Source organism: Nerophis ophidion, linkage group LG10 (assembly GCF_033978795.1).
Source record: "Nerophis ophidion isolate RoL-2023_Sa linkage group LG10, RoL_Noph_v1.0, whole genome shotgun sequence".
Taxonomy (NCBI): domain Eukaryota; kingdom Metazoa; phylum Chordata; class Actinopteri; order Syngnathiformes; family Syngnathidae; genus Nerophis; species Nerophis ophidion.
In genome coordinates this window covers 15715547-15741779 of record NC_084620.1, presented here as the reverse complement: position 1 = coordinate 15741779, position 26233 = coordinate 15715547, and the positions used below count along the sequence as shown (strand labels likewise).

At 43.8% G+C, this 26233-nt stretch overlaps 3 protein-coding genes and 1 long non-coding RNA gene across 7 annotated transcripts; 2 read left to right on the top strand and 2 right to left on the bottom strand.

Annotated features, from left to right (window-relative positions):
• The first annotated feature begins 133 nt into the window (after window positions 1–133).
• ttc5 (tetratricopeptide repeat domain 5) lies at window positions 134–8733 on the top strand. Its single transcript, XM_061912613.1, has 9 exons — window positions 134–413; window positions 1873–2005; window positions 2079–2290; window positions 2367–2517; window positions 2610–2701; window positions 2779–2982; window positions 6917–7131; window positions 7202–7346; window positions 7425–8733. Exons 1-9 carry the CDS (start codon window positions 351–353, stop codon window positions 7542–7544), a joined length of 1335 nt encoding a protein of 444 aa, XP_061768597.1. The 5' UTR covers window positions 134–350; the 3' UTR covers window positions 7545–8733.
• LOC133560275 (uncharacterized) lies at window positions 233–669 on the bottom strand. The gene is made up of 2 exons (XR_009808412.1): window positions 519–669; window positions 233–431 (listed from the first exon to the last, which is right to left on the bottom strand). It is a non-coding gene; the product is annotated as an uncharacterized LOC133560275 (long non-coding RNA).
• Window positions 8734–10891: 2158 nt separating the features above from the next.
• On the bottom strand, window positions 10892–16268 carry LOC133559850 (E3 ubiquitin-protein ligase CCNB1IP1). 4 transcript variants are annotated; one of them, XM_061911863.1, is made up of 5 exons: window positions 16082–16268; window positions 15285–15582; window positions 15065–15209; window positions 14810–14980; window positions 10892–11233 (listed from the first exon to the last, which is right to left on the bottom strand). In XM_061911863.1, the coding sequence occupies exons 2-5, from the start codon at window positions 15579–15581 to the stop codon at window positions 11103–11105; spliced, it is 744 nt and encodes a 247-aa protein (XP_061767847.1). In that variant the 5' UTR covers window position 15582; window positions 16082–16268; the 3' UTR covers window positions 10892–11102. The 4 variants fall into 4 exon arrangements, with proteins under 4 accessions (XP_061767847.1, XP_061767848.1, XP_061767850.1 ...); XM_061911864.1 differs by having other exon boundaries at window positions 16010–16082; XM_061911866.1 differs by lacking the exon at window positions 16082–16268 and adding an exon at window positions 16027–16076.
• Window positions 16269–20271: 4003 nt separating this feature from the next.
• si:ch211-212k18.5 (sal-like protein 4) lies at window positions 20272–25711 on the top strand. The gene is made up of 3 exons (XM_061911862.1): window positions 20272–20489; window positions 21507–24628; window positions 24700–25711. Exons 1-3 carry the CDS (start codon window positions 20414–20416, stop codon window positions 24877–24879), a joined length of 3378 nt encoding a protein of 1125 aa, XP_061767846.1. The 5' UTR covers window positions 20272–20413; the 3' UTR covers window positions 24880–25711.
• The last annotated feature ends 522 nt before the right edge of the window (window positions 25712–26233 follow it).

Below are 26233 nucleotides of genomic sequence, written 5' to 3'. Positions count from 1 at the left end.
TTTAAAAGATCAGAAAAATAATCAAAAATAGTAAAACCTATTTAGGGGGGATACGAGGCGCTGAGACAAGAAAAAAAACGTCACATTAGCAAATCTTGACTCTGTTCCATGTCGGAATCATTTTGAAAAGGAACCAAAATAACTTCCGGCCTACCTAAAATTAAAAGCATTTGTTTTGATAAACTGTGCCCTAAATATCAGCCCAAGGAAATGAGTCGTTACGGTGCTCACATACGTTTAATAACACATGTTTTATTGTTAATCTCGTAACTTTTAAAGCGTATTTTGTTAGTGGCACCAAGTTCGTAGCCTCTTCTTGCAGCAGTCTGCTGCCCTCAGCGTTAGAGAAGATGGCGGAGGAAGAGAAGAGCGCTGAGCCTGTCAAAGAAAAACACGAACTCCAAATTTTGAAGGTAATTTTCTTTCTCCCTCTGAAATAGGAAATCAAGCATGTTAATATGTTTTTTTATTGACCTTCCACTTAGTCGTTATCCAGATTTAGTCGTCGCTTGACTTACTGGATGGACTGTTACTATAACAACAACCCTTTGTTGTAATTACTGCGGAAACAAACATGGAGACACTAGATTCATTAAATATGCGTATATTGGATGCAGCGTTTAGCTAAATGACACCCATCTATTGTGAACGTCAAAGCATGGAAGGTGATCTAATATTAACTTTGTGGTTTTTGTCACTCCAACCCACTTCTCCAAAGTGGGCTGGCTCAGGGTGGAGGACAGAGTAGAGCAACTTGCACTGAGCCTAGTCTATAAAATCCGCTACATCTCCCTGATACCAAAGTACATGTCAAACTACTTCCTTAACGTAAATGACCGCCATAACCACAACACCAGGGGGAGCTCCACAAACCACGTTAAACACAGATTCCGATCTAACAAAGGTCTTAACTCATTCTCTTTCTATGCCACATCAATGTGGAATGCACTCCCAACACGTGTAAAAGTAAGTGCATCTCTATATTCCTTCAAAACCGCTCTAAAACAACACCTCCAGGCAACTTTAACCCTTTACTAATACCCTCCTCCATTCACATCCCATCTCCCCGGATTATAAATAACCTAATGTAAATAATCAAATGTACTTCTAATGTTTATACTTGTTATGCTATCTGAACTCACTATGTTCTCTGCTCGCTGTACATATCCTACCAAGTAAAACTTACACTGTTTCAATGTCCATTTCTTTGTTGATGCAATTGTTGATGACTGAAGTGCTGATATCAACCAAAGCTCCTCATCCCACCCCCCGGATTGTAAATAATGTAAATAATTCAATGTATACACTATGATGATTAACCTGTGTGATGGCTGTATTATGCTGACAGTATATATTTGTACCATGAATTGATTAACGTGGACCCCGACTTAATCAAGTTGAAAAACTTATTCGGGTGCTGATCCGCTTGAGATGGTTTCCTGTGGACGGGACTCTCGCTGCTGTCTTGGAGCCACTATGGATTGAACTTTCACAGTATCATGTTAGACCCGCTCAACATCCATTGCTTTCGGTCCCCTAGAGGGGGGGGGTTGCCCACATCTGAGGTCCTCTCCAAGGTTTCTCATAGTCAGCATTGTCACTGGCGTCCCACTGGATGTGAATTCTCCCTGCCCACTGGGTGTGAGTTTTCCTTGCCCTTTTGTGGGTTCTTCCGAGGATGTTGTAGTCGTAATGATTTGTGCAGTCCTTTGAGACATTTGTGATTTGGGGCTATATAAATAAACATTGATTGATTGATCATTTAGTGGTTCATTGTACGGAATATGTACTGAACTGTGCAATCTACTAATACAAGTATCATTCAATCAATCAAAATCCTATACAGGAGTTAAAATATATCTGCTGTTACAGGAGCTGGTGGATGACTTGTACAGTTACAGGGATCGTTACTTTGAGACTCATGGCGTGGAGGCGGCGGGCAGGAAACAACAAGATGTCACTCAGGAGCTGGAAAAGGTGCTGAAAAAGCTGGAGGATAAAGAAGGTAACGATTGTTTAGTATTTGTGTGGATTTTTGCATGTTATTAAAGAACTATGTGGGGGGTTTTTACGCCCAGAAAACTTCAAGCACAAAGTGGAATTCCTGCTGCAGAAAGGCAGGTGTCTTAACGTCGCCCCCGACTTCAGCGCTGCTGCCGAGGAGTGCCTTTCCCGCGCCGTCAAGCTGGAGCCCGGCCTAGTGGAGGGCTGGAACGCACTGGGGGAGCAGTACTGGAAAAAGGGCGACCTGACTGGTGCCAAGAACTGCTTCACAGGAGCCTTGCAGCAGGTTAGAACAGAGCGAGGGGACCTAGAAGCATCTTCACACACACACAAATTGCATCAACTTGCCTTACCCCTCTTAGAAAAAGAACAAAGTATCCTTGCGGAACCTGTCTATGGTGCTGAGGCAGCTCCCGGCGGCAGACAGCGATTCACACGGCAAGCAGGTTCTGGAGAGCGTGGACATGGCCCGGCAAGCTGTCCAGCTTGATGTGGCGGACGGGACATCCTGGTGTAAGTTCTCAAAGCACCTGCAACTTTATTACACTTAGTGGCCATATCATTGTGTACATCAAATGGAACCTGCTGTATGCATTTGTTTACAGATATTCTAGGAAACGCTTATGTATCCCTGTTTTTTACTTGTGGACAAAATCCACATTTGTCTCAACAAGCTCTAAGTGCCTATGCACAATCTGTGAGTACACACGCACACACATGCAGACACACACATACAGATACATTAAAATAATTAAGTCAATGCTCTTTGGACAGGAACGAGTAGACAGAGCGGCTGCCTGTTACCCAGAGCTGCACTTCAACCGAGCCACGCTCTTTCAGTACGAGGAGATGTTCGGGTCGGCGCTCGAGGGCCACAGCCGTGCCGCTGCCCTGGATCCCAGCTGGGAAGATCCGCCACAGAGGGAAAAGCAGCTGCTGGAGTACCTGAGGAAAATTTCAGAACTCATCGAGAATAAGGTAGGAGAATGAAGGCATCATACTCATTGGCTGTGTCTCAATGTATCGACTTTCATACTTAGACTTAGCATTGAGTGCATAAGTGTGATCTTACACTGAGAGGTATGGCAAAGTGCAGTGTGGTGTAAGCAGGGCCGGTTTATGCTGTGGGCAATGTGGGCAACCGCTCTACCGCGTGGCGCAGTGGCAGAGTGGCCGTGCGCAGCCCGATGGTCCCTGGTTCAATCCCCACCTAGTACCAACTTCGTCACATCCGTTGTGTCCTGAGCAAGACACTTCACCCTTGCTCCTGATGGGTGCTGGTTAGCGCCTTGCATAGCAGCTCCCTCCATCAGTGTGTGAATGTGTGTGAATGGGTAAATGTGGAAGTAGTGTCAAAGCGCTTTAAGTACCTTGTAGGTAGAAAAGCGCTATACAAGTACAACCCATTTATCATTTATTTATCATTTATAATCTTTGTGATGGTGTACACCCAAAAAACTCACTAGTTTTCTAGACCAGTGGTTCTCAAATGGGGGTACGCGTACCCCTGGGGGTACTTGAAGGTATGCCAAGGGGTACGTGAGAATTTTTGAAAATATTCTAAAAATAGCACCAATTCAAAAATCCTTCATAAAAGGATAAAATACAATATAGTTTTATTGTCATTATTGCAGTGAACAGGTTCAAATAACAACGAATTTGGAGCAGATCCCCTAGGGCAGTGGTTCTCAACCTTTTTTCAGTGATGTACCCCCTGTCAACATTTTTTTAGTTCAAGTACCCCCTAATCAGAGAAAAGCATTTTTGGTTGAAAAAAAGAGATAAAGAAGTAAAATGCAGCACTATGTCATCAGTTTCTGATTTATTGTATAACAGTGCAAAATATTGCTCATTTTTAGTGTTTTTTCTTGAAAAATAAACTAGTGATTTAGTTATAAATAAAGGTTTCGACACATAGAAGTAATCATCAACTTAAAGTGCCCTCTTTGGGGATTGTAATAGGGATCCATCTGGATTCATGAACTTACTTAAACATTTCTTCACAAAAAAAGAACTCTTTAACATCCATATTTATGGAACATGTCCACAAAAAATCTAGCTGTCAACACTGAATATTGCATTGTTGTATTTTTTGTCAGTTTATGACCTTACATTCATGTTTTGTTGAAGTATTATTCAATAAATATATTTATATTGGATTTTTGAATTGTTGCTATTTTTAGAATTTAAAAAAAAAATCTCACGTACCCCTTGGGATACCTTCAAGTACCCCCATTTGAGAACCACTGCCCTGAAGTGCATATACAATTTGGTAATATAAATAGTAAAAAAAGATAGAAATAAGAGATGTATCTATATATATGTATATATATCCACACACATGCATATATGCATACATATGAATATATATACACATATACATATAACATTATTGCACATTATAGTCCGAAAAAATAAAAATACATGACACATGAGGAGGCTTCACGGTGGCAGAGGGGTTAGTGCGTCTGCCTCACAATACGAAGGTCCTGCAGTCCTGGGTTCAAATCCAGGCTCGGGATCTTTCTGTGTGGAGTTTGCATGTTCTCCCCGTGAATGCGTGGGTTCCCTCCGGGTACTCCGACTTCCTCCCACCTCCAAAGACATGCACCTGGGGATAGGTTGGTTGGCAACACTAAATTGGCCCTAGTGTGTGAATGTGAGTGTGAATGTTGTCTGTCTATCTGTGTTGGCCCTGTGATGAGGTGGCGACTTGTCCAGGGTGTACCCCGCCTTCCGCCCGATTGTAGCTGAGATAGGCGCCAGCGCCCCCCGCGACCCCGAAAGGGAATAAGCGGTAGAAAATGGATGGATCGACACATGAGGACATGATGGACACATTGTGCTCACTCAGTGCCTGTTTAATGCTACTATGGCTCTTGGGTAAAAGCTGTTTTTTAGTCTATTTGTGCCAGCTTTTAGCACCTTATAGCGTCCGCTCGAAGGTAGCAGTTCTAGGTGGCAGTGCCCGGGGTGGAATGGGTCTTTCAGGATGCTTTGTGCTTTCCTGAGACAGCGAGAGCTGTACAGGTCAGCCAGGGAGGGGAGGGGGCATCCGATGATCTTCTGGGCGGTCTTTATGACCCTCTGGGGCGCCGTTCTCTCTGCGGCCGTGCAGCTGCTGAACCACACGCAGATGCAGTAAGTCAGGATGCTCTCAATGGAGCACCGTTAGAAGGAAACCAGCAGTTCCTGAGAGAGGTGGTTGTTCCTAAATATTCTCAGGAAGTGTAGTCTCTGGTGTGCTTTTTTGATGGTGGCCGTGGTGTTGGTACTCCAGGATAGGTCGTCGGCCAGGTGGACTCCCAGGAAGCGGAAGTTTGAGACCCTCGCCACGCAGTCACCGCTGATGATCAGGGGCAGGATGTCCGTTTATTCCTCCTGATGTCTATGAACAGCTCCTTGGTCTTGGAGGTGTTCAGCGCCAGGTTGTTGACTGTGCTCCAATCCGACAGCTTCTCCACCTCGTCCCGATATGCAGCCTCCTCTCCCTTCGAGATGAGCCCCACTATGGCGGTGTCATCCGCAAATTTGATGACGGAGTTGCTGGAGTGGGCAGGTGTGCAGTCGTATGTGTAGAGGGAGTAGAGAAGGGGGCTCAGCACGCAGCCTTGTGGAGAGCCAGTGCTGAGGGACAGGCTCGATGACATGTGGCGACCCAACTGTACCCCCCTGGGCGGTTGGATAAGAAGTCCTAAATCCACATGCAGATGGAGTTCGATAGACCCAGGTCTGACAGTTTGGACACCAGTCTATTAGGTATAATGGTGTTAAATGCCGAACTATAATCCACAAAAAGCTGCCACACGAAGCTCCCCCCCCGTCTCCAGGTGACCCAGGGAGGAGTGTAGGGCTGTAGCGATGGCGTACTCTGTAGACCTGTTGGCTCTGTAGGCAAACTGGTGCGGGTCGAGCTCCAGCGGAGTGGAGGAGGACTTTTAAAGGCGGACTAACAGGTCTTTAAGGGTCAGAATTCTAGCTGATAGACAGGTGTTCAAATACTTATTTTCAGCTGTATCACACATATAAATTGTTAAAAAATCATAGATTGGGATTTCTGGATTTTTCTTTTTAGGTTATCTCTCATACAGTGGACATGCACCTACCGTGGTAAATTTCAGACCCCTTAATGATTTCTAAGTGGGAGAACTTGCAAAATAGCAGGGTTTTCAAATACTTATTTTCTTGACTGTATATTATATATATATATGTATGTATATATATATATATATATATATATATATATATATATATATATATATATATATATATATATATATATATATATATATAGTGTATGTATTTTGGGCATCTGGTGAGGATGCCACCCAAACGCCTCCCTCGGCAGGTGTTTAGGGCACGTCTGACCGGTAGGAGACCACGGGGAAGACCCAGGACGAGTTGGGTAGACAATGTCTCCCAGCAGGCCTGGGAACGCCTCGGGATCCCCTGGCCTGAGCTGGACGTAATGGCTGGGGAGAGGAAAGTCTGGGCTTCCCTGCTTAGGCTGCTCCCCCCGCGACTCGACCTCGGATATGCCGAAGAGGATGGATATATATATATATATATATATATGTAGGTGTGGGAAAAAAATCACAAGACTACTTCATCTCTACAGATCTGTTTCATGAGGGGTTCCCTCAATCATCAGGAGATGAAAAAATCTCCTGATGATTGAGGGAACCCCTCATGAAACAGATCTGTAGAGATGAAGTAGTCTTGTGATTTTTTTCCCCACACCTACATATTGCGCTCTACCACGGTATCGAGCACTATTCTCTGGATAATCCAATCAAGACATATATATATATATATATATATATATATATATATATATATATGCACACACACAATATTTTAACCACAAGATGGCAGCAAAGTCCTATCCTACCCTGTCTGTGGGTCTTTGCAGGGCAAGGTGAAGGCGCGGCGCCTGCGGACGTTGCTTTCCAACCTCAACACGTCAGCTATGGGCCCGTGCTCGTCTCCTCAATTTCGCTCGCCAACAGGCCGCGTGGGCAGCCTGGAGCCGCGGGCGCTGTCTTCCATCACGCACGGTCACAATGGCGGGGTTGCAGCCATGGGGAAGGTGGTGTTCAGTCTGGCATCCGAGGGTCGTATGGCCTTGTAAGTGAGCATCATTTTCTGTCAATTTCTCAGTGCAGTTTTGAAGACGCTTGGGTGTGTTTGTCTCCAGTACGTTCGGCATGGTGGACAGCGAGGAAACATGCATGGTGGTGATGGTTTATAACACGGCAGACAGCTGGGGGGTTCTCATTGGAGACACCGTGGTCATTCCTGAACCTCAGGTCAAACGACACAGTATCACGCATAAAGACACGGTCAGTGTCAAGAAAATCAGCAAAAATGTCAATAAGGGACGGATGCGACATGTCTGACGCTTCTTTTCTTTGACCTAGTCCTTCGACTTCAAGAGCATTCGCGTGGACTCTCCTCTGCACCTCATCGTTAACGGCAAGAAGCAAAATTCCCAAAGTCAGATTGCCACCTCGGTCAGCTACAAACCTCAGAGTGAATGAGTCATGAAGACCAAACGCATGCTGGACATGAAACAAGAAGATTACAAAGTGGTCATTACACTGCTTTGTCTGTAGAGACATTTTGTTTATAGTCGTTATATTTATTTTCTTTCTTTTTTTGTATCCTGTCATCTAAAGGACTTTTTGTGGGGGTGGGGGTATTGTAAAAGGGAGAACATGAAGATAGTGTGGGGGCCCAACAGAAAAATAAAAATGAAACTTACCATGCTGCTATAACACAATGTTTAATGTGTCTACTGTTTTTAAGGTTGTCGATCAACTCCTGGCAAAAAAAACACTACTGTGGAGGTTTATGAAATGCGGCATGCAACTAATTCTTTATTCGCACTAAAATAAATATTTATTAATGGTATGTTATTACCATAATCATCTTATAAGTAGACGCAACATCGAGCCCTACTGCCTACTGGCGCTGACGAGATGCGGGGCCCCCATCTTGGAGTGGTGAGCCTCTCCCCTCAGTGCAATTTATTTGGCAGGTGCAATGAACTGTCAGTGCATTTAAATAATCTTACCTCACTGAATACCACTGATTTTCATGCGTTTTTTGTCCTATGTGTTGCTATGTTAAAGGACACTTGTTTTGTCGTATTTTATTATTCTTACTTTGCTTAACAGTAATAGAATATTCTTATATGCTATAAGTGACCAGATGTCCAAGATCAAAAATGGGAATATAATCCCAGAGTGGGCTAGGGACGGCGTGGCGCAGTGGGAGAGTGCCCGTGCGCAACCCGAGGGTCACTGGTTCAAATCCCACCTAGAACCAACCTCGTCACGTCCGTTGTGTCCTGAGCAAGACACTTCACCCTTGCTCCTGATGGGTGCTGGTTGGTGCCTAGCATGGCAGCTCCCTCCATCAGTGTGTGAATGTGTGTGTGAATGGGTAAATGTGGAAGTAGTGTCAAAGCGCTTTGAGTACCTTGAAGGTAGAAAAGCGTTATACAAGTACAACCCATTTATTTATTTATTTACAAAAACGGTCATATCTCCGTTGCTGCAGCAGCAGCGTTTCTGTCTTGACACTTTGTATTGATACTTTGCATTACATTCTTCCCTTAAAAGATAATGTTTACAGTGATTGTTTTTAATGTATTTTTTATGTATGTCGCTTTGGATAAAAGCGTTTGTCAAATACTTAAACATAAACATATATAAACACCTGAAACTCTTTATATCAGCTAATACCACCAATCTGTTTCACTGGATTCAGAATAAAACCAAATTCTGTCTTACCCAACAATGTTAGTATTTGAATATTGTTACTTGAAGACTTATTCCTTGTTACAATAATACTGTTAAGAAAGTATTGTCGTATAATCAGTGGCGGCTGATGAGTTTTGTTTTAGGTGGGGCTGAAAGTTTGTAAACCAAACACCTGTAGGGTGGTCATCCTGCCCCAGAAGATTTCTTTGTGATTTTCACATACAACTGAAGCATTCTGGTGCATTCTGACAAAATAATGAAGACAAAATACAACATTTCATAGGTTTGCAGGGAACTATGTACAATATGCACACTGAAGGCATGATGCCACCATAGGTTTGCAGAGAACTATAATAATATAGCAATATTCTTTTCACAAAAAACAACCAATTGTATCCATCCATACATTTTGTACCGGTTATTCCCTTTTGAGGTCGCGGGGGGCGCTGGTGCCTATCTCAGCTACAATCGGGCGGAAGGCGTTTACACCCTGGACAAGTCGCCACCTCATCGCAGACAACCAATAGTATGTTAATGTTAAATCTTTCTTGTGAAAAGTAATTCCCCGATTCCTATTTTCAACAATCCGCTCATTTGAGCACAAAAACGCTGAACACTAGCCCGGCATCTTTGTTTTCTACCTGTCAACAGTTAGTGTAGGCTGCTCGCTGTTTCATCACCACTTTAAGATGGCGGCCAAATTTCTCACGTCACAGCAGCCAATTCTGCGTCTACTTATAAAATGTCTCTGGTTATTACATTTATTAACTTGCTTTGTCACATATAACACAACGCTAAAATGTGAACGTTTTAAGATTGATGGAGTTTGCATGTCCTCCTCGTCCCCGTGAATGCGTAGGTTCCCTCCGGGTACTCTGGCTTCCTCCCACCTCCAAAGACATGCACCCCCCGCGACCCCAAAGGGAATAAGCGGTAGAAAATGGATGGATTGAAGCATATCATGATTTGGATTAGTTTTAGCATCTTATGCACTAAATGTGTCAAAGTGCCTCCCTCCCCCTTTATATTATTTATGTATAAAGTCTTCATCCTATCTTTCAATAATTCTGTTTATTTTTAATGTCATCTGACACAAGATTGCTGAGGTCTAAGGGTAAAATCATAAGTTTACTCAAGTGAGGCCAGTGGGCGATTATTTGGCCAGTGAGCCCCCTGTTATAAATACTACATAAGTGGAGCAAGTCTAATTTAAAAGGCAAATATTCAAAGTATGAAAAAAAAACAAAAAAAACTTTTTTTATGCATAATTACTCTGTTCGCAACATTAAATCGAATAATTCCATTAGAAAAAAGCTTTTGTTTAAGCTCTGTTGCTTCGAATAATTGTATGATTCTAATTAATAAATTTTGATCAAATCTGGACTGCATAAAAGCCCCAGAACTTTTAATTAGCGGATATAACTTTTGCACTGCTGCTGCCATAGTAGCACACGAGTGGTAATGTGTGATCTGATGGCTTAATTTTTTAAACAATGTTTATTAATGTACAATGTTTATTAATGTTTAAACAATAATTTCAATGTTGTTAATGTGCATTTGTTATGAGAAAAAAAAAAGAAAATCACAGCAAGCAGAGAATTTTTTGTTTTTTACCCCTAAAATAAGCATTTATCATAGATTATGAAGTGTGCGATTATTCAAACACATTGATACTAGATTATTAAAATAACCGATAGCTGCAGCCAAATAATCACCCGGGTTTTTTAATTTATTTTGATGATATATTTTTAAGTCAGATAGACAACATTCACACACTAGAGCCAATTTAGTGTTGCCAATCCGCCCGATTGTAGCTGAGATGGGCACCAGCGACCCCAAAGGGTATAAGCGGTAGAAAATGGATGGATTTTTAAGGTATTTTATTCTGAAATGTCAAGAGTGCAGCTCGATGTCTTTTTTTTACCAGCATCTTTTTTTTTTAAGCAGGCCTTAGTAAAATTAATATTACATCATATAAAACTAATTAGATATTATATGCCGCAGAAAGTTTCTGCTTTACTCAAGATTCTATCACACAAACACAATCCAGGCTTCTATTTGAGAACAAAATCAAACTCTATTTGAGAACAAAATCAAACAGTAAGTTCAATGTAACTTTATTACCGCTTTCTGAAAGAACATTCAGTGACAAACACGAGAATTTTTATTTATTTTTTATAAAGGTTAAAGGTTAAGGCTCCTACTAACCCTTTTTATCTGTCTTAGGGATACAGAATATAAACTGACAGGGCACTAAACTCCACAAAAAACTTCCAGAAGAACAAGTCTTGAACAAAGTCTACTTTCAAACGGATGTCTCCCCTGCTGTCTTCAGTTCTTCATGACTGCTCGGTCTTTGTTGTGAACAGGGGAGCAAAGCTGGAAGAAGTTTCTTCGTCTGTCAGAATCCAGACATGGCAAGGAGTGGGGGTTCCTCTCGGGAGTCTGGTGGCTGGCCACCCCTGGGCGACACATGGCAATTTGATGGTAGAATGCCATTGTTACAGGGACTAAAGTTATAATTACTGTAGCAGCTGTACAAGAGGCGGATACCTCTTTGGGACAAAATATCTACAGCTGTGTAGCTCGACCATTTTAATTCAAAATGTTAAACCTTCAATAAAAAAAATATATATTTATTTTTATCATATTACATGTGATTTGTTAGTTAACTGTCAATCACAGCCTGAACTTTGCAAATAAATATAATTTTTCAGGGCAACTGTATAAATAAATAACATAATTTTCTAATCCTGTGGGGGAAATTAAGGAAAATGTCTGCTTGTTTCTGCCAAAACACATTCATTTTTATGCAGCTTTTTTGTAAGCAACACGATTTTTTTAAGTTATTAACAATATGTGGATTCGTTTTTGTTTTTTTCCCCGGTAAAGCACCTTTAGTACGGTACAGAGACGTACGATTTTCCCACAAGGTGGGCTACACAATGAGTGAGGGAAAGGATGTGCGCCTCCTGTCAGGTGTCCACTCAGTAAACAAATAGAGTGCAACGATTCCATATTTATAGTTAGCACTTTGAGCTCATAGGTAGTTCACATTAAGAAGTAGGATAAAATGGCCATATGTTGTACACTCGACTGTCAAAATGGTGAGTATGCAGTGTTGGACACTTACCACACTTAATACTGTACTTGCCATATCGGCGACATTGCAGAATGAGAAGGTTATACCACAATAAAAAGGACTGAAGAGGAGTAAAAACACTTCTAGCAGGTGTGCATGGACCGAAGTCTATTTGGGACAGCAATACTGAAATACTGACAATATTTGCGCACTATGGAACTAAGTACACTGAGTCTCAATTTGCACATTTCCATCCAAAAAAGAAGTCTTGAGTGCGTTAGTGCAAATGCACTGAAAAGTATGGCAAAATGCAGTGCACTTTGTTCCTGACTGGCGGTTTAGAGTTAGCATATCCTCGTACAGTGTGTAGTGTAGCATGTTAAGCTTTTCCTTGTTCTCTACGGATGATACTTGAAAGAAACTTAGTTTATTTGCAGCTGCACTTCAGCCAATAAAAAGAAGTTTAAAAAGTTAAAGTACCACTGATAGTCACACAACCTAGGTGTGGTGAAATTACCCTCTGAATTTGACCCATCCCCTTGTTCCACCCCCTGGGAGGTGAGGGGAGCAGTGAGCAGCAGCGGTGGCTGTGCTTTGGAATCATTTTGGTGATTTAACCCCCAATTCCAACCCTTGATGCGGAGTGCCAATTCTTTGATATGACTCAGCCGGGGTTTTATTTGATGTTCAAACTCATAAACTTTTTTTTTTTTATGCAAATAATAATAAACTTAGAATTTCATGGCTGCAACACGTGCCAAACTAGTTGGGAAAGGACATGTTCACCACTGTGTTACATCACCATTTCTTTTTACAACACTCAAACGTTTGGGACTGAAGAAGCTTATTGTTGAAGCCTTGAAAGTGAAATTCTTTCCCATCCTTGTTTTATGTAGAGCTTCAGTCGTTCAACAGTCCGGGGTCTCCGCTGTCGTATTTTTTGTTTCATAATGCGCCACACATTTTCGATGGGAGACAGGTCTGGACTGCAGGCGGGCTAGGAAACTACCCTCACTCTTTTACTACGAAGCCACACTTTTGTAACACGTGGTTTGTCATTGTCTTGCTGAAATAATCAGGGGCGTCCATGATTACGTTGCTTGGATGACAACATATGTTGCTCCACAACCTGTATGTACCTTTCAGCATTAATGGTGCCTTCACAGATGTGTAGGTTACCCATGCCTTGGGCACTAATACACCCCCATACCATCACATATGCTGGCTTTTGAACTTTGCGCCTATAACAATCTAGATGGTTATTTTCCTCTTTGTTCCGGAGGACACCACGTCCACAGTTTCCAAATATAATTGAAAATGTGGACTCGTCAGACCACAGGACACTTTTCCACTTTGCATTAGTCCATCTTAGATGAGCTCAGGCCCAGCGAAGCGGGCAGCGTTTCTGGGTGCTGTTGATAAGTGGGTTTGACTTTGCATAGTAGAGTTTTAACTTGCACTTACAGATGTAACGACCAACTGTAGTTACTGACCATGGTTTTACAAAGTGTTCCTGAGCCCATGTGGTGATATCCTTTACACACCAATGTCGGTTTTTGATGCCGTACCGCCTGAGGGATCAAAAGTCTGTAATATCGCTTACGTGCAGTGATTTCTCTAGATTCTCTGAACCTTTTGATGATTTTTAGGGACCGTAGATGGTGAAATCCCTAAATTCTTTGCAATAGCTCGTTGAGAAATGTTCTAAAACTGTTCAACAATTTGCTTACAAAGTTGTGACCCTAGCCCCATCCTTGTTTGTGAATTACCGTATTTCCTTGAATTGTCGCAGGGCATATAGTATGTGCCTGCCTTGAATTACGGGTCAAACTCGCTTCCCAAAATAATTAGTGCATGCTTAGTATTACCGCCTGGTCAAACTTGTGACGTCACGACTGACACTTCCCCTGTCATCATTTTCAAAATGGAGGACGCTGATTTCAATACCGGTAATTTGAAATCGCATAAAGGGAAGAAGATTAAGAACTATTCAGTAGGATTTAAGGTCCAAGCTTACATCACACTCAATTTCTTACTGCATACCTTTGGTAAGTGCCGGAGTGAGAAGAGGTTTTAAAATAATTAGCGCGTGCTTACTTTTACCGCATGCCTTTGGTAAGCGCAGGAGTGAGGTTTTAAATTAATTAGCGCCCCGGTGGCAATTCAAGGAAATACGGTACTGAACATTTCATGGAAGCTGCTTTTATACCCAATCATGGCGCCCACATGTTCCCAATTAGCCTGCACACCTGTGGGGTGTTCCAAATGAGTGTTTGATGAGCATTCCTCAACTTTATCAGTATTCATTGCCACCTTTCCCAACTTCTTTGTCACGTGTTGCTGGCATCAAATTCTAAAGTTAATGATTATTTACAACAACAAAAAAAAGGTTTATCAGTTTGAACATCAAATATTTTGTCTTTGTTGCATATTCAACTGAATATGGGTTGAAAATGATTTGCAAATCATTGTATTCCGTTTATATTTACATCTAACAATTTCCCAACTCATATAGAAATGGGGTTTGTATATGGACACATTTAAAAAAAAAAAGGTCTTGTATTCATTGCGTAATTACATGTTAGGTTTAAGCTGTTTACACAACAGCTAAGCAGTTTTATGTTATGCATTTTCTTTCCTTACTGTACCAAAAATGAACTGAGGTGTCGCCTAAAAAAAGTATGTACAAAACCCATAAGGGGAGGATGTATTGCATAGAGGACTGGGAGCTGTGCTGCTCCAGCAATATCAGGGAGGATTTTTGATTTTGGTTTTTTTCAGGAAAGTTGAAATATGGAAACGGGAATGACAAAATATGTTTATTTTCCTGGGGAAGCAGGCAAGTATGACTGAAGCGGTGTACCGTTAGAACCCTGGTAATTAATATTCTATTGCATAAGTCTGAAGTCTTATTGAAGGTCTAAACTTCTCAGTAGCTTAGTGAAGTTTGTCCTACCAGTGTTGACACTGTGGTATGTCAGCTGATGCGGGGACTGGCCACTGCCCAACACCATGGTGCGCATCCTCAGCTGTTCATACATGCCCTGAAGCTTCTGGTACTGCCTGCTCTTCTCCATCAGCCGCTCAGACACATCGATGTTCTTCCTCTTGTAGTCCTCCAACATCTACACGTTCACATATCCTTTTACAATTCAAGAAGTCATTTTATCACCCAGTTAATATGGTAGAAAAATACCAAGTTTAACTCCCTTCTTCAAGTAGGCAATTTCCGCTTTCATGGCTGACAGCTCTAGCTGCCTGGTCTGGTTCTGCTGGGTCAGAACATTTTCCATCTGTAGCAGCTGCTTTTCAATACGCGTTGCACTGTATTCCTGATACATGCGCTCCTGATTGACCTGCACCCAGGGAACGCAGAGAAACACTTGGTATTTAGCAGGGATGGACTCACAGAGGGTTTACTCAAACTCAACCTGGTAGTTCCAGAAGGCCAGAGCTCGGGAAGTGATGTCCAGAACTATGTCTGGGCGCAGACCACACAGCACCATGGCCTTGTAATGCTCGGACGGCGACAGCTCTGTCCTTAAAATGTCAACTTTTTTAGACAGAGTGGACGAGCAGGCCGGACAGATGGTTGGAGCATGGTTAAATTCACGGGACCCGTGCTGATCGCAGAAAACGTGCGAACAGGCCGTGACCCAGGCAAAGGTGGTCAGCTTGACCCGACACTTGGCGAAGTTGCACAGGAGGGTGTCGTCGCAAAGAGACATACTACAGACAGGGAAAAGACGAAAAAGTCACAAGATGAATGACGTTAAGGTTGTATTTATCAATCAATAACAGAACTTTTAACACTGTGGATATACTTCAGTAATAAAAACATAAATTATATTGACTCACTAAACACTGGGAAGTGTTTCAATAACTAATCATTTTAATGACTACAGTAGCATAGATAGTCATTAGCAAATAGTCAAACGACATAAGGATTTAAAAAATAAGTAGAAAAACACAATGATTAAATGATTAAAATGTTGCTGTTTTGTTTAAGTTCGCAAATATCCAGAAGTGTGTGAACGTTAGCTATGGTCGCCTAGCAAGCAGCTATAGCAACATGCTAACAGCTATCTTCGACCAGTTACCTCTCAATTTAGCTGCTAAAACTTTACTTTTCTCGAAAAAACAACTGACACCTTACCGTGAAATATAACCCACCTGCAGTCGTAACTTAACTTTACAACAACAAAAAACAATTTACTTTTCAATTTACCTTGAGAATGGCTGTCAGCTGGAGAAAGAGACGTCACTGACAATACTGGGATCTGATTGGTCAAGAGAACATGTGATCAATCAAGGCAAGCAATTTGCCAATTGTTCTATTTTTTTTTTTAATTATTATGTTTACATAGTTTGCTTGAAAGTTGAATTAATTATCGGCTTATAAAAAGAGTGGCAGTTCAAATTAGTCATTTTCCGAGTGGAGTTTGAAACTCTCGCCTCTCATTGGTATGGACAGTGTACAACATAGACATCTTATAAGTAGACACAGCATTGGTTGCTGTGACGCGAGAAATTCGGCCGCCATCTTGAAGTAGTGATGAGGTGCCGGCGATCAGCCAAAACCTAATGGTTCTCAAATGGGGGTACGTGAATGTATGCCAAGGGGTACGTGAGATTTTTCAGAAATATTTAAAAAATAACAACAATTCAAAAATTGTTGAATTGTTGACTGCAAGTATGGTATCCTTTGCAGTCTAACTTTTAACAGTTAATTTGACTCATTTTCATTAATTATAAGTTTCTATGTAACTATTTTTAACTGTATTTTAGTTTATTTTCTGTTCAAAAAAATGTTGTTTTAAAAAAAAAAGGACATTATCTTCACCAGACCAGGTTGTTGTCAATTAAATTAGATTATTTTAAGGTTTTTTAAAACCAGGTCCAGTCCAGATCATGTCCAGGTCGGGCTCAGCAACACACACCTTCATTTATGTACACTCAAATTAGGGAACACAACAACTGATTGCATATAATGGCAGGCTGAACAGCTATAAGGTATGATGCAATCAATGCTCACGTTAATTACCAAATCGTGACTTAAAATGTTTGCTGAACATCTATAAGCTATGATGCAATAACTGCCAATGTTAATTACCAGAACGTAATTTAGAATGTTGCTGAACAATTATAAGGTATGACGCAATGGCCACTTCTCAACTGCATTCAGGCGGAAGTCAGCGTACACCCTGGACAACTCGCCACTTCATCGCAGGGCCTATAATTCAATAATTCAGGGCCTGCACGCCAAACTGTCTTTATAAGGAAGCGCATATGTCAACGAAATACTGCTGCCAACAGAATCGCCGCACTTCTGTCATTGGTCATTTGTAATTCATCGTCGTCGGAGATCAATTCCGCTGTGTGGGAATATTTTGATCCTATATCGGAAAAAAAGCTATTTGTGTTTATTTCCTTGTCATTTCATCCTATTCTTTCAAAGTTTCTACTCGATCTGTTCGTAGAGCTGTAACGATACGTGTATTTGTATTGAACCGTTTTGGTACAGGGTTTTTTCTAAGCTAAAGTCTTAACAAGCTGCTTTGCTTCTTCTGCGTCAGCACCCAGCATTGTCCCACCCACACAATCATCTGATTAGTTACATTAAAAAGCAGTAACAGCGAATCCCTTCGATAGCTCAGTTGGTAGAGTGGAGGGCTGTAGTTGCTTGTACTGAGTTCCTTAGGGTACAGGTTAAAATCCAGCTCAATGGATCACTCATTATGTTTTTACCATGAATTGATTAACGTAGACCCCGACTTAAACAAGTTGAAAAACTTATTTGGGTGTTACCATTTAGTGGTCAATTGTACGGAATATGTACTGTACTGTGCAATCTACTAATAAAAGTTTCAATCAATCAATCAACAGTGCGTATTCAGAGCGCATGTAAAAAATAAAAAAGATTCCCAGACAACAAGTATCCTCATTCACAACACGTTTTCTTAGATTTCCATGTTATGATACATTTTCACATTATTTATTGACTGTATCTAAAAAAGATAAACATATATGTTTATTTAAATGAAGATATGAAATAATCCTAAATGAAATACAATAACTTGGTTTATATTATTGTATATACTAGGTCAGGGGCAGGGAATCTATGGCTCGAGAGCCAGATGTGGCTCTTTTGATGACTGCACCTGGCTCTCAGATAAATCTTAGCTGACATTGCTTGACACGATAAGTAATGAATAATTCCGCTGGTAATCACAGTGTCAAAATTAACGTTCAAAATATAAAACATTCTCATGTATTTTCATCCATCCATCCGGTTTCTAGCGCACCTGTTCAAGAAGTCGCATTAATGGTAAGAGGTATTTTATTTATTTTTGGTTAACCTCAGAATAACAATGTTATTAAAAAATAAGAGACTCATTATACTCTAAGAATGTTGGTCTTTCTTAAAAATGCACGCATATGGTTGTATTCAGTGTTGAAAAAAAATTATCGCTCTCACGGAAATACTTTTAGAAATATTTGGCTTGTGTGGCTCTCTAAGCCAAAATGGTTCCCGATCATAAAATCAGTGTCAGTTGAGTCGGTCCATAGGTTGCCTGTAGGAATTTTTAATGTCCAGCAGATGTCAGTATTTAGTGACACAGTATTGACACAGTATCAATACAGTTTTGCAATGTGTCGAAACGCTTTATGACGCCTCATCAACCCAAATGATTTTTGAATTGTTGCTATTTTTAGAATATTCTTGAAAAATCTCACGTACCCCTTTGCACACCTTCAAGTACCCCCAGGGGTACGCATACCCCCTTTTGAGAACCGCTGATCTAATGTATTCATACATTGTTTATGTAGGATAGACCCATGTATGTATAACCTAATCATATTGTTTCTTCAATTTAAAAATAGCTGGCCGTTTTAGTCCCCCTTCTCTGGGATTATATTCCCTGTTTTGATTTTGGATGTCTGGTCACTTATAAAACTATTCCATTATATGTTAAAAAAAACTATGAATAATAAAACACGCCAAAACATGTGTCCTTTAACATAGCTACACATATAACAAAAAACGCATGAAAATCAGTGGTGTTCGGTGAGGTAATATTAACTGACAGTTCATTGCTCCTGCCAAATTAATTGCACTGAGTGGAGCAGATCACCACTCCAAGATGGCAGCTACGCGTCTCGTCAGCGGCAGTAGGCAGTAGCGCTCGATGTTGTGTCTACTTATAAGATGTCTATCGTGTACAAGGGCTGCGCGGATCGATACACACATCACTAGTATCAATGGCAGCGTAGTAACAGTATCGGTATGAAGTCAATACTGCAACGATGAGGACATTATTTTTCAGTGTTCTTTTGTAATTATTTTCAAAAATATCGTGTTTGTGTTGTTGGGTTGTTCATAATGTTACATATAGTAGTTGATATGGTGTAGGACAAACTCTAGGAATAATTAGTCCTTAGACAAAAGATGGCTAAGAAGACGAATAGACAAAGGATTTTATGAGTCCCATTATTTCTTTTTCGACTCTTTTACTTTGCTCAGTCACGATCAATGAGCTTGAACTTCCTCCAAATGAAAAGTATCAGTAACACTGACCCCAGTCTTTCCTTGGTATCCAATTGATACCAACAGTTGCAGCATTGGCCAACCCTATTGATTTGCCAATGGAACAAGTGAACAATCAAAACAAGCTTATTTAAAAAATATATATATATATTGAAAGTATCCAATTTCTAGGTGGAGTAAAGAGCCCCCCACCTCTTGTTGGTTGTACAGGAGTAGAGGCAGGTGGGGCTGAAAGGGGGACTTTGTGCAATGCACTAGTATATCCATGGGGAGGGGAGGGGGATCTCAGTCAACTGTGTCCAGCACACCATTGTCACAGATAGCCATCTATTTGCAGGCTTTTAAATAGGCTGCACTGAAGGGGGGGTGCACCGCAAACACATGCATGTGCAGACACTACTCTCTAATGTAAGTATTTTACAAGAATATATGCATCTTTGATATTTTTTTCAACCCACATATTGTTATTGAACACTAAAGTACACTTCGGTTGCACTCCTATGCAATACTGTAAAGACACCTGTTGTTATGTTGTAACACTCTCACATGCACACCTCTTGCTTTATAATGTTTTATTTAAAGTAGGAGAAAGGCACATAAAGCTCGAGTGGGTGGGTGGTGGGGGGGGCAGGGAGTTACACGCTATTGAAATGCAAATATTAAAGAACAAGGAGGGGTTCTGTGTGTGTGTGTGTGTGTGTGTGTGTGTGTGTGTGTGTGTGTGTGTGTGTGTGTGTGTGTGTGTGTGTGTGTGTGTGTGTGTGTGTGTGCACGGGAGAGGGAAGGACGGGCTCAAATTGGACAAGTTTTTTTTTCTTTGGGGGGGGGGGGGTGTTAAGGGGAGACTTTGAGCCACTCTGCAGCCTCTTGTTACACTGTGAAGACCTGCAGGAGTCTTCTCTCTCTCTCTTTAACTTTTGGAATTTTCTTCTCTTGGATGCGTTTGAGGAACAGAACGGCAACAACAAAAAAGAGTAAACCGATGCGCCCCCCTCGCGCTTATCGTGAATCATGTCACGCCGGAAGCAGAAGAGACCCCAGCATCTTGTTAACGCCGATCCGGGGGGCCCGGGAGTGCTTGCTCACGGTGAGGAAACCACTTTTATTGTCATTATTATTGTGTACTTTAAAGGTTTGTTTAGAGAAGTTTAAAAGGTTCTGTACGTACCACCTGGCTCCCGACTCACCCAGGCCCCTGCAGACTAGGGGCCCCCAGGAAGTTAATTGTCTTGATAATGAACCAACAAACAAGAAGCAACAGGCTGCTGAGTCTCTGCTATTAGCTGACAATAAGGTGCATGTGTTGGGGGGGTGGGGGTGGGGGTGTTCCCAAGGCAGTGTCTTTGCTAAAGATTAATCTTGCACCCTTCAGTGCTTTTCTTTTTAATGCCACGCCCCCCCACACCCCCACCCGTCCCCTCCCACACACGCACCTTACCATTGACTGTAAAGTCCTACACAGTTACATGGGGTGGGATCTGGTGGGTGTGTCCATGCTATAATGCGTTCAGATGGAAGCTCCAGGTTAGTCCATCAATGAGTGAGAAGGAATTCCATGGAGGTCTCGTCTTTCATTCCATCACTAAACCTCTCCAGGAGGGAATAGCTAGTTTGTGTCTCCATTGTTGACTCCCCCCCCAACCCCCCTCCACACACACACTCTGCTCAGTCACCCAACCCCCGCTTACTTCTCTCTTTTTGCTCTTTCTCACTCCACGCTCAAGATCCTGAAAGAATTTGACCCCTGAGCGGCAGAGGTCAGATTAGCTGACCAATCGGAATGAGAGGACAGTGCCCAGGACCCTCAGTTTGGCCTGACCCTTCACCTCCACTGAGACGTAGAGGGCGGGGGAGGGCAAATGGGGACATGAAAGACGCTACTGCACTAGGGTATGGAGGGGCGGGTTAAGGGTGGTTATGGGTTACCCTGGTGATGCCCATTGTCCTCAAAAAAGGGGTTGCCATGACAACAAGGTGGTGTGTTTATTTGTTGTGTGAGGAGTTTAGCTGTGGAGAGCACAGACTGAGACATGTAGGAGGTCTTACCTCTATCATGTCAGAGAAAAGAGCTCAACACTTGCCTTGTTTTTGTGTCCAACTTCAGATGAGCATATGGGCATGAAGTCGCCATCCACCTCACTTGGCTCAGAAGTCACTTCCTCTGGATCTTCCGCATCATCCCCGACTTCGCTCCAAGACTGCCAGCCGCCCCTGGCCCCCCGCCCATCCCCCGGTGGGCTCCACGCGCCCTCTTTGCCCAACGAGAGCTCCCCCCCTCCGCACTGGCCGAACCACATTGCCCCCTTTGCCACTTCCCTCCCAAACACGCACTCCTCCCTCTCCCCCGACTTTCCTCACCCCTCCTTGTCCTCTCAGACTCATTCGCCTCCCCCTTTGGGAAAGACCTCCGGCCCTCAAATGCTGACACACCAAGGGAATTCTCACTCCACCATGACCTCCCCAATGATGGGCAGCTCGGCCACCACCACTACCTCATCCTCGTCCTCTCTATGTGTGCCCACACACTGTGACAGCGACAGCCTGGGTCAACACCAGGCCTCCAGCTTGCCAGGTCACCAGTTACAGGTGCCTCCCACCCTCGCTGTGCTCTTGGAGGAGCTTCGGGTTCTACAGCAACGGCAAATACACCAGATGCAGATCACAGAGGAAATCTGCAGGCATGTTCTGCGACTTGGAGGTGCAGTGTTTGGGCAGGATGCTAACACACAAGCTAGCGGTACTGAGAACAACCAGAAACCCAGTGGAGGGGCTTCGTCTCCGCCAGCACATCTCACTACTGCTACAACTGTCACCACAGCGCCGTCGCTTTTAACCGGCATTTCATCGTCCCTCTTTTCACAGCTGCCTCTTTCCAAGCAAGGTGCCTCACAGGTAAACGGCAGCCGAACGCCAATGTCCTCCACTTCCCCGGCTTCGTCTATCTCCTCCATGCCCAGCTCATCTGTGGCCTCCCTTCACCCCCTGTCTTTGTCTTTGGGGATACCACTGCGCTACCTCCACGAGAAGTCCGCCAACACCTCCTTATTTGCCCGCACTAATGGCATCAGCTTCACCACGCCTCCCGTTCCCACAACCAGCCATTCCCAGGACCTCGCCTCGCCGCCTTCCTCGCTAGGTTCCGCCTTGGGACGTCCCCAGCACGTATGTCGTTTTTGCGGGAAGGTCCTGAGCAGTGACTCGTCACTGCAGATCCATCTGAGGTCGCACACCGGTGAGCGGCCCTACCAGTGTCCCGTCTGCCTAAGCCGCTTCACCACGCGTGGAAACCTCAAAGCTCACTTTCTGCGACACCGGGAGCAGAATCCTGAGCTTTCCCTTTCCCTTCTTCCCCCGGCCCTATCTGAGCAGACACAGAGCACCTCTGCCTCCGGCACCATCCAAAGGAGGAGGAAGAGGCGAGCAGACGATGATGAGTCTTTTAACGGAGTGAAGGGCAGCATTCCCGGAGTGACAGACAATATGGCCCTGGGATTCCTTTCTGGTACATCCAGTCGGCCTTCTGCTTCCTCTCTCCCTCTGCCGCCAACAGTGGACATGGCACTGCTGTCCACTGCCCATTCCCTGCTGCAGCTGAATCGAGCTTCAGTTGCTGCCAGTGCACCGAGTTCTGTGCTGCCCTCTTCCTCTTCATCCATGGGAAGTCAGTACAAAGGAGCAAAGCAGCAGCGCTTTGACGAGAACACTCCTCCTCACTCGGCACTCCACGCGGCCACTTCCTATTCCCAGCTTGCTCAGCTTCCCAAAATTCTCTTTCCTGGAGGAACTTCCCCACACCATCTGGCCCTCCTGCGACCATCAGGCCACCCGTCCAGCCCTCACCTAACTTCAGCACATCAGCTTCCCTTCTCCTTCCCTCCCTTCCCCAAGCCATCCACCACTTCTCCATCCTCCTCTCCTGCCACCTCCACTCAGACGTCAGACACTTCCAAGCTGCAGCGGCTGGTCCAGAAGCTTGAAAAGCAGCCACAAGGAGGGGCATCGTCTTCTTCATCTGCCCAGTCTTCCTCCAACTCTTCTCTCACCTTTTTGGAGGCTAAGGGGGATACAAATGGTCATGACCACAGCACCAACTGTAGCGCTTATCGCAGGGAAATGTTAGCCGCTCTTGGCCTCAGTCCAAACACGGCAGGGCTAGCAAGTGGCCAAGGGGTCTCAGGTAGTAATTCCACCACCGCCACTTCCACTCTGCCCACTGCGCAGGCTGCTAATCAGTGCGGGGTGTGCCTGCGTGTCCTCAGCTGCCCTCGAGCCCTGCGCTTGCACCAGGCTACCCATCTGGGAGAGCGTCCCTTCCCTTGTAAGCTCTGTGGTCGCTCCTTCTCCACCAAGGGCAGCCTCAGGGCGCACCTAGCCACGCATCGGGCAAGGCCACCCAACTCCCGAGCGCAAAACTCGTGCCCGCTGTGTCCACGCAAGTTTACTAACGCCTTGGTTCTTCAGCACCACATCCGCCTGCACCTCGGAGGGCAAATCCCGCCCGATGAAGACATGCCAGTAGAGGATAGTACAGAAACAGGGACGGCAATCTTTGATGACACAAAAAATGATTCACCATCCACAGTTGGACAACTCCTACCACTGGCTCTTACAAAATCTTCTGCTTCTAAGACAGCTCCTGATGTAAAGACAGAAGAATCTGGGAGTTCCACACCCAGCGTCAGCCCACCACCCACCAATAATCCCCACTCAGCAGGACTCGGGGACTCCCTGGTTTTGAAAATCAACAACTTAGACGGTGGGTGTCCCCTGAACGGCTCCACATTCCCACAAGAGGAGGCTCCCCAAGCTGACCTTGGCAGCCCTTTTAAAGCCCCCTTGACAAGCCCTCATTCAGCTGCAGTTAAAGAAGAAGACACCCCTCTCTCCTTATGTGTTTCCAAGCATGACGTACAGACACATGACGCTAACAGCCCCACGCCAAAAATAAATCCCATACCTGCACTCATCTCCACTGCCAGCCCGGGGGCTGTCTGTGATGTTCAGGAGGCTAACGGCAATGTCCAACACAGCCCAGGTGTGCAAGATGTCATCCAAATTCAAAGAGGAGAAAAGAACATATCCACAGCAGACCCAGTGAAAGAGACTTCAGAAATCCCAGAGCCCCCTGCTGCAACACCTGGGCCGCATTCTCAGCACCCCCGTCCGGATAAACCCTACAGCTGCTCCCAATGCGGGAAGGCCTACGCCAGCCGTAGTGGACTTAAGGTAAGACAATTCTTCACCACGCTGTTATATGAGAGTCAATTAAACCACTTTGACGTTCCTCTCATCCACAGGGCCACATGAAAACTCACCCTAATGCCTACGCCAAGCCTCAAATCAATGAGAGCAATTTAGCCGAGGATACCAGCTCCAAGATCCTGGAAGAGAAGCAGGAAGGGAAAGAAGGCAGTAGCGACCCAGAAGCAAGCACTGGTTGTGACAAGGCCGGTGAGCTATTGGATGCCACTGCTTAGGAAAGAAGATAGTTTGGACTGTCATTAAACTCGTCATAGAAATAGTTTGTGTTGTAGTTGATGCTGCAGGATTTTTGGAAATGTAAAACACAACTTGTCGTCTTAAAAAAAACTGTACTTCAAAACTCACAGTGAGGCCTTATTTTATACACCGTTCCTTCTAATGGTTGCTGTGAACACTTGGGGTGTAACGGGACGCCATAAAACCCTGGTTTCTTTTTTAGGTAAGCACAACAACGCAGACGAGTACAATATTTGAACAGTGTGAAGAAATATTTTATTTTTATTAAAGTTATTGAATAAAGTGCTACGTCACACTAAATGAGGGTGCGTCGCAACGGCGTACACCAAATGTTCCCCATTTAATGTGTATTGTGTGGGAAATCGAACAATCCAATTCTGACTCCAAAGACCGTTACACCCCTATTGATCACAAAGGCTGACCTCCATACCAAAACAGGCCATATTTCTAATGGTCCACATTTGTAAATATGACAACATTTGCTCTCCTTTTGGACTTTTTTGTGAAATGTGCTGCTGCTGACTGCACTGTGCTGCCACGCTAGCAATATTGACCACGATGGCGATGAATGTGTAGCCACAAATGACTTGACTGGTGACGATTGTCCATGGTTGCCCAGGTAACCTCCAGGGTTGCTCAAAGGAAGAAAGGGCACAGTACATTAGTGCCCACCTGTCCGACGGGCCCCCATTCTTCTTTCACTCAAAGTGTGAAAGTTATCGCTGCATCCATGCTTAGTGTAATGTGGATGTTTTTGTTGTTGTTGTTGTAGCGATGCCACAAAGTTTGAGCCTTGTGTTTGAAAACAAATAAAATGAAGGAGGATGACGCGCTTTGTTGTTTCCTACGTGTCTCTTCTACTCTGCACTGGTTGATTCTGCAACAAATGTGGCAAAAAGCTAAGAACATCATAGTAGTGCTGCCCACAGTCACTAGTGGGTGTGTGTGCTTGCCATGTTGATAGGGTCGTCTGTGATTCGTTGTGGTCCGATGCCGTGTTAGCTTTGTGTGTTTGGACGCCCAATTCAGCTTTTTTGTGTCTCTTAATGTGTGATAATCAGACCTTGTGTGTGTGCGATTGTGGGTGCAGCTGTAGGGACCGTCTCTTCCCCCCCTCTCCTCACCCCCCCTCCCTCTCTCTCTGTGTCATAGTCTTTCATGCAGACTCTCTTTCATTTTTGCTTTCATTTCACTCCTTGCTCCCCCATCGGCCTTCCCTCCATCCCACCCCATGTAATGAGCTGACACACAGGAAGCTCTAATCCTCACACAATACCCTCCCCCTCCCTTGCCCACTCCCCTTAAAGTGACTGTGAGTGGGGGGGCAACAGC

Coding starts and splice junctions, on each gene's coding strand:
- si:ch211-212k18.5 (XM_061911862.1), top strand. CDS start 20,414: ATGTCACGCCGGAAGCAGAAGAGACCCCAGCATCTTGTTAACGCCGAT. Junction 20,490..21,506: donor CCCGGGAGTGCTTGCTCACG/GTGAGGAAACCA, acceptor GTCCAACTTCAG/ATGAGCATATGGGCATGAAG. Junction 24,629..24,699: donor CCAGCCGTAGTGGACTTAAG/GTAAGACAATTC, acceptor TCTCATCCACAG/GGCCACATGAAAACTCACCC.
- LOC133559850 (XM_061911863.1), bottom strand. CDS start 15,581: ATGTCTCTTTGCGACGACACCCTCCTGTGCAACTTCGCCAAGTGTCGG. Junction 14,981..15,064: donor GGAAATTGCCTACTTGAAGA/AGGGAGTTAAAC, acceptor ATGTGAACGTGT/AGATGTTGGAGGACTACAAG. Junction 11,234..14,809: donor ATACCACAGTGTCAACACTG/GTAGGACAAACT, acceptor TGTGTCGCCCAG/GGGTGGCCAGCCACCAGACT.
- ttc5 (XM_061912613.1), top strand. CDS start 351: ATGGCGGAGGAAGAGAAGAGCGCTGAGCCTGTCAAAGAAAAACACGAA. Junction 414..1,872: donor ACGAACTCCAAATTTTGAAG/GTAATTTTCTTT, acceptor CTGCTGTTACAG/GAGCTGGTGGATGACTTGTA. Junction 2,291..2,366: donor TCACAGGAGCCTTGCAGCAG/GTTAGAACAGAG, acceptor TACCCCTCTTAG/AAAAAGAACAAAGTATCCTT.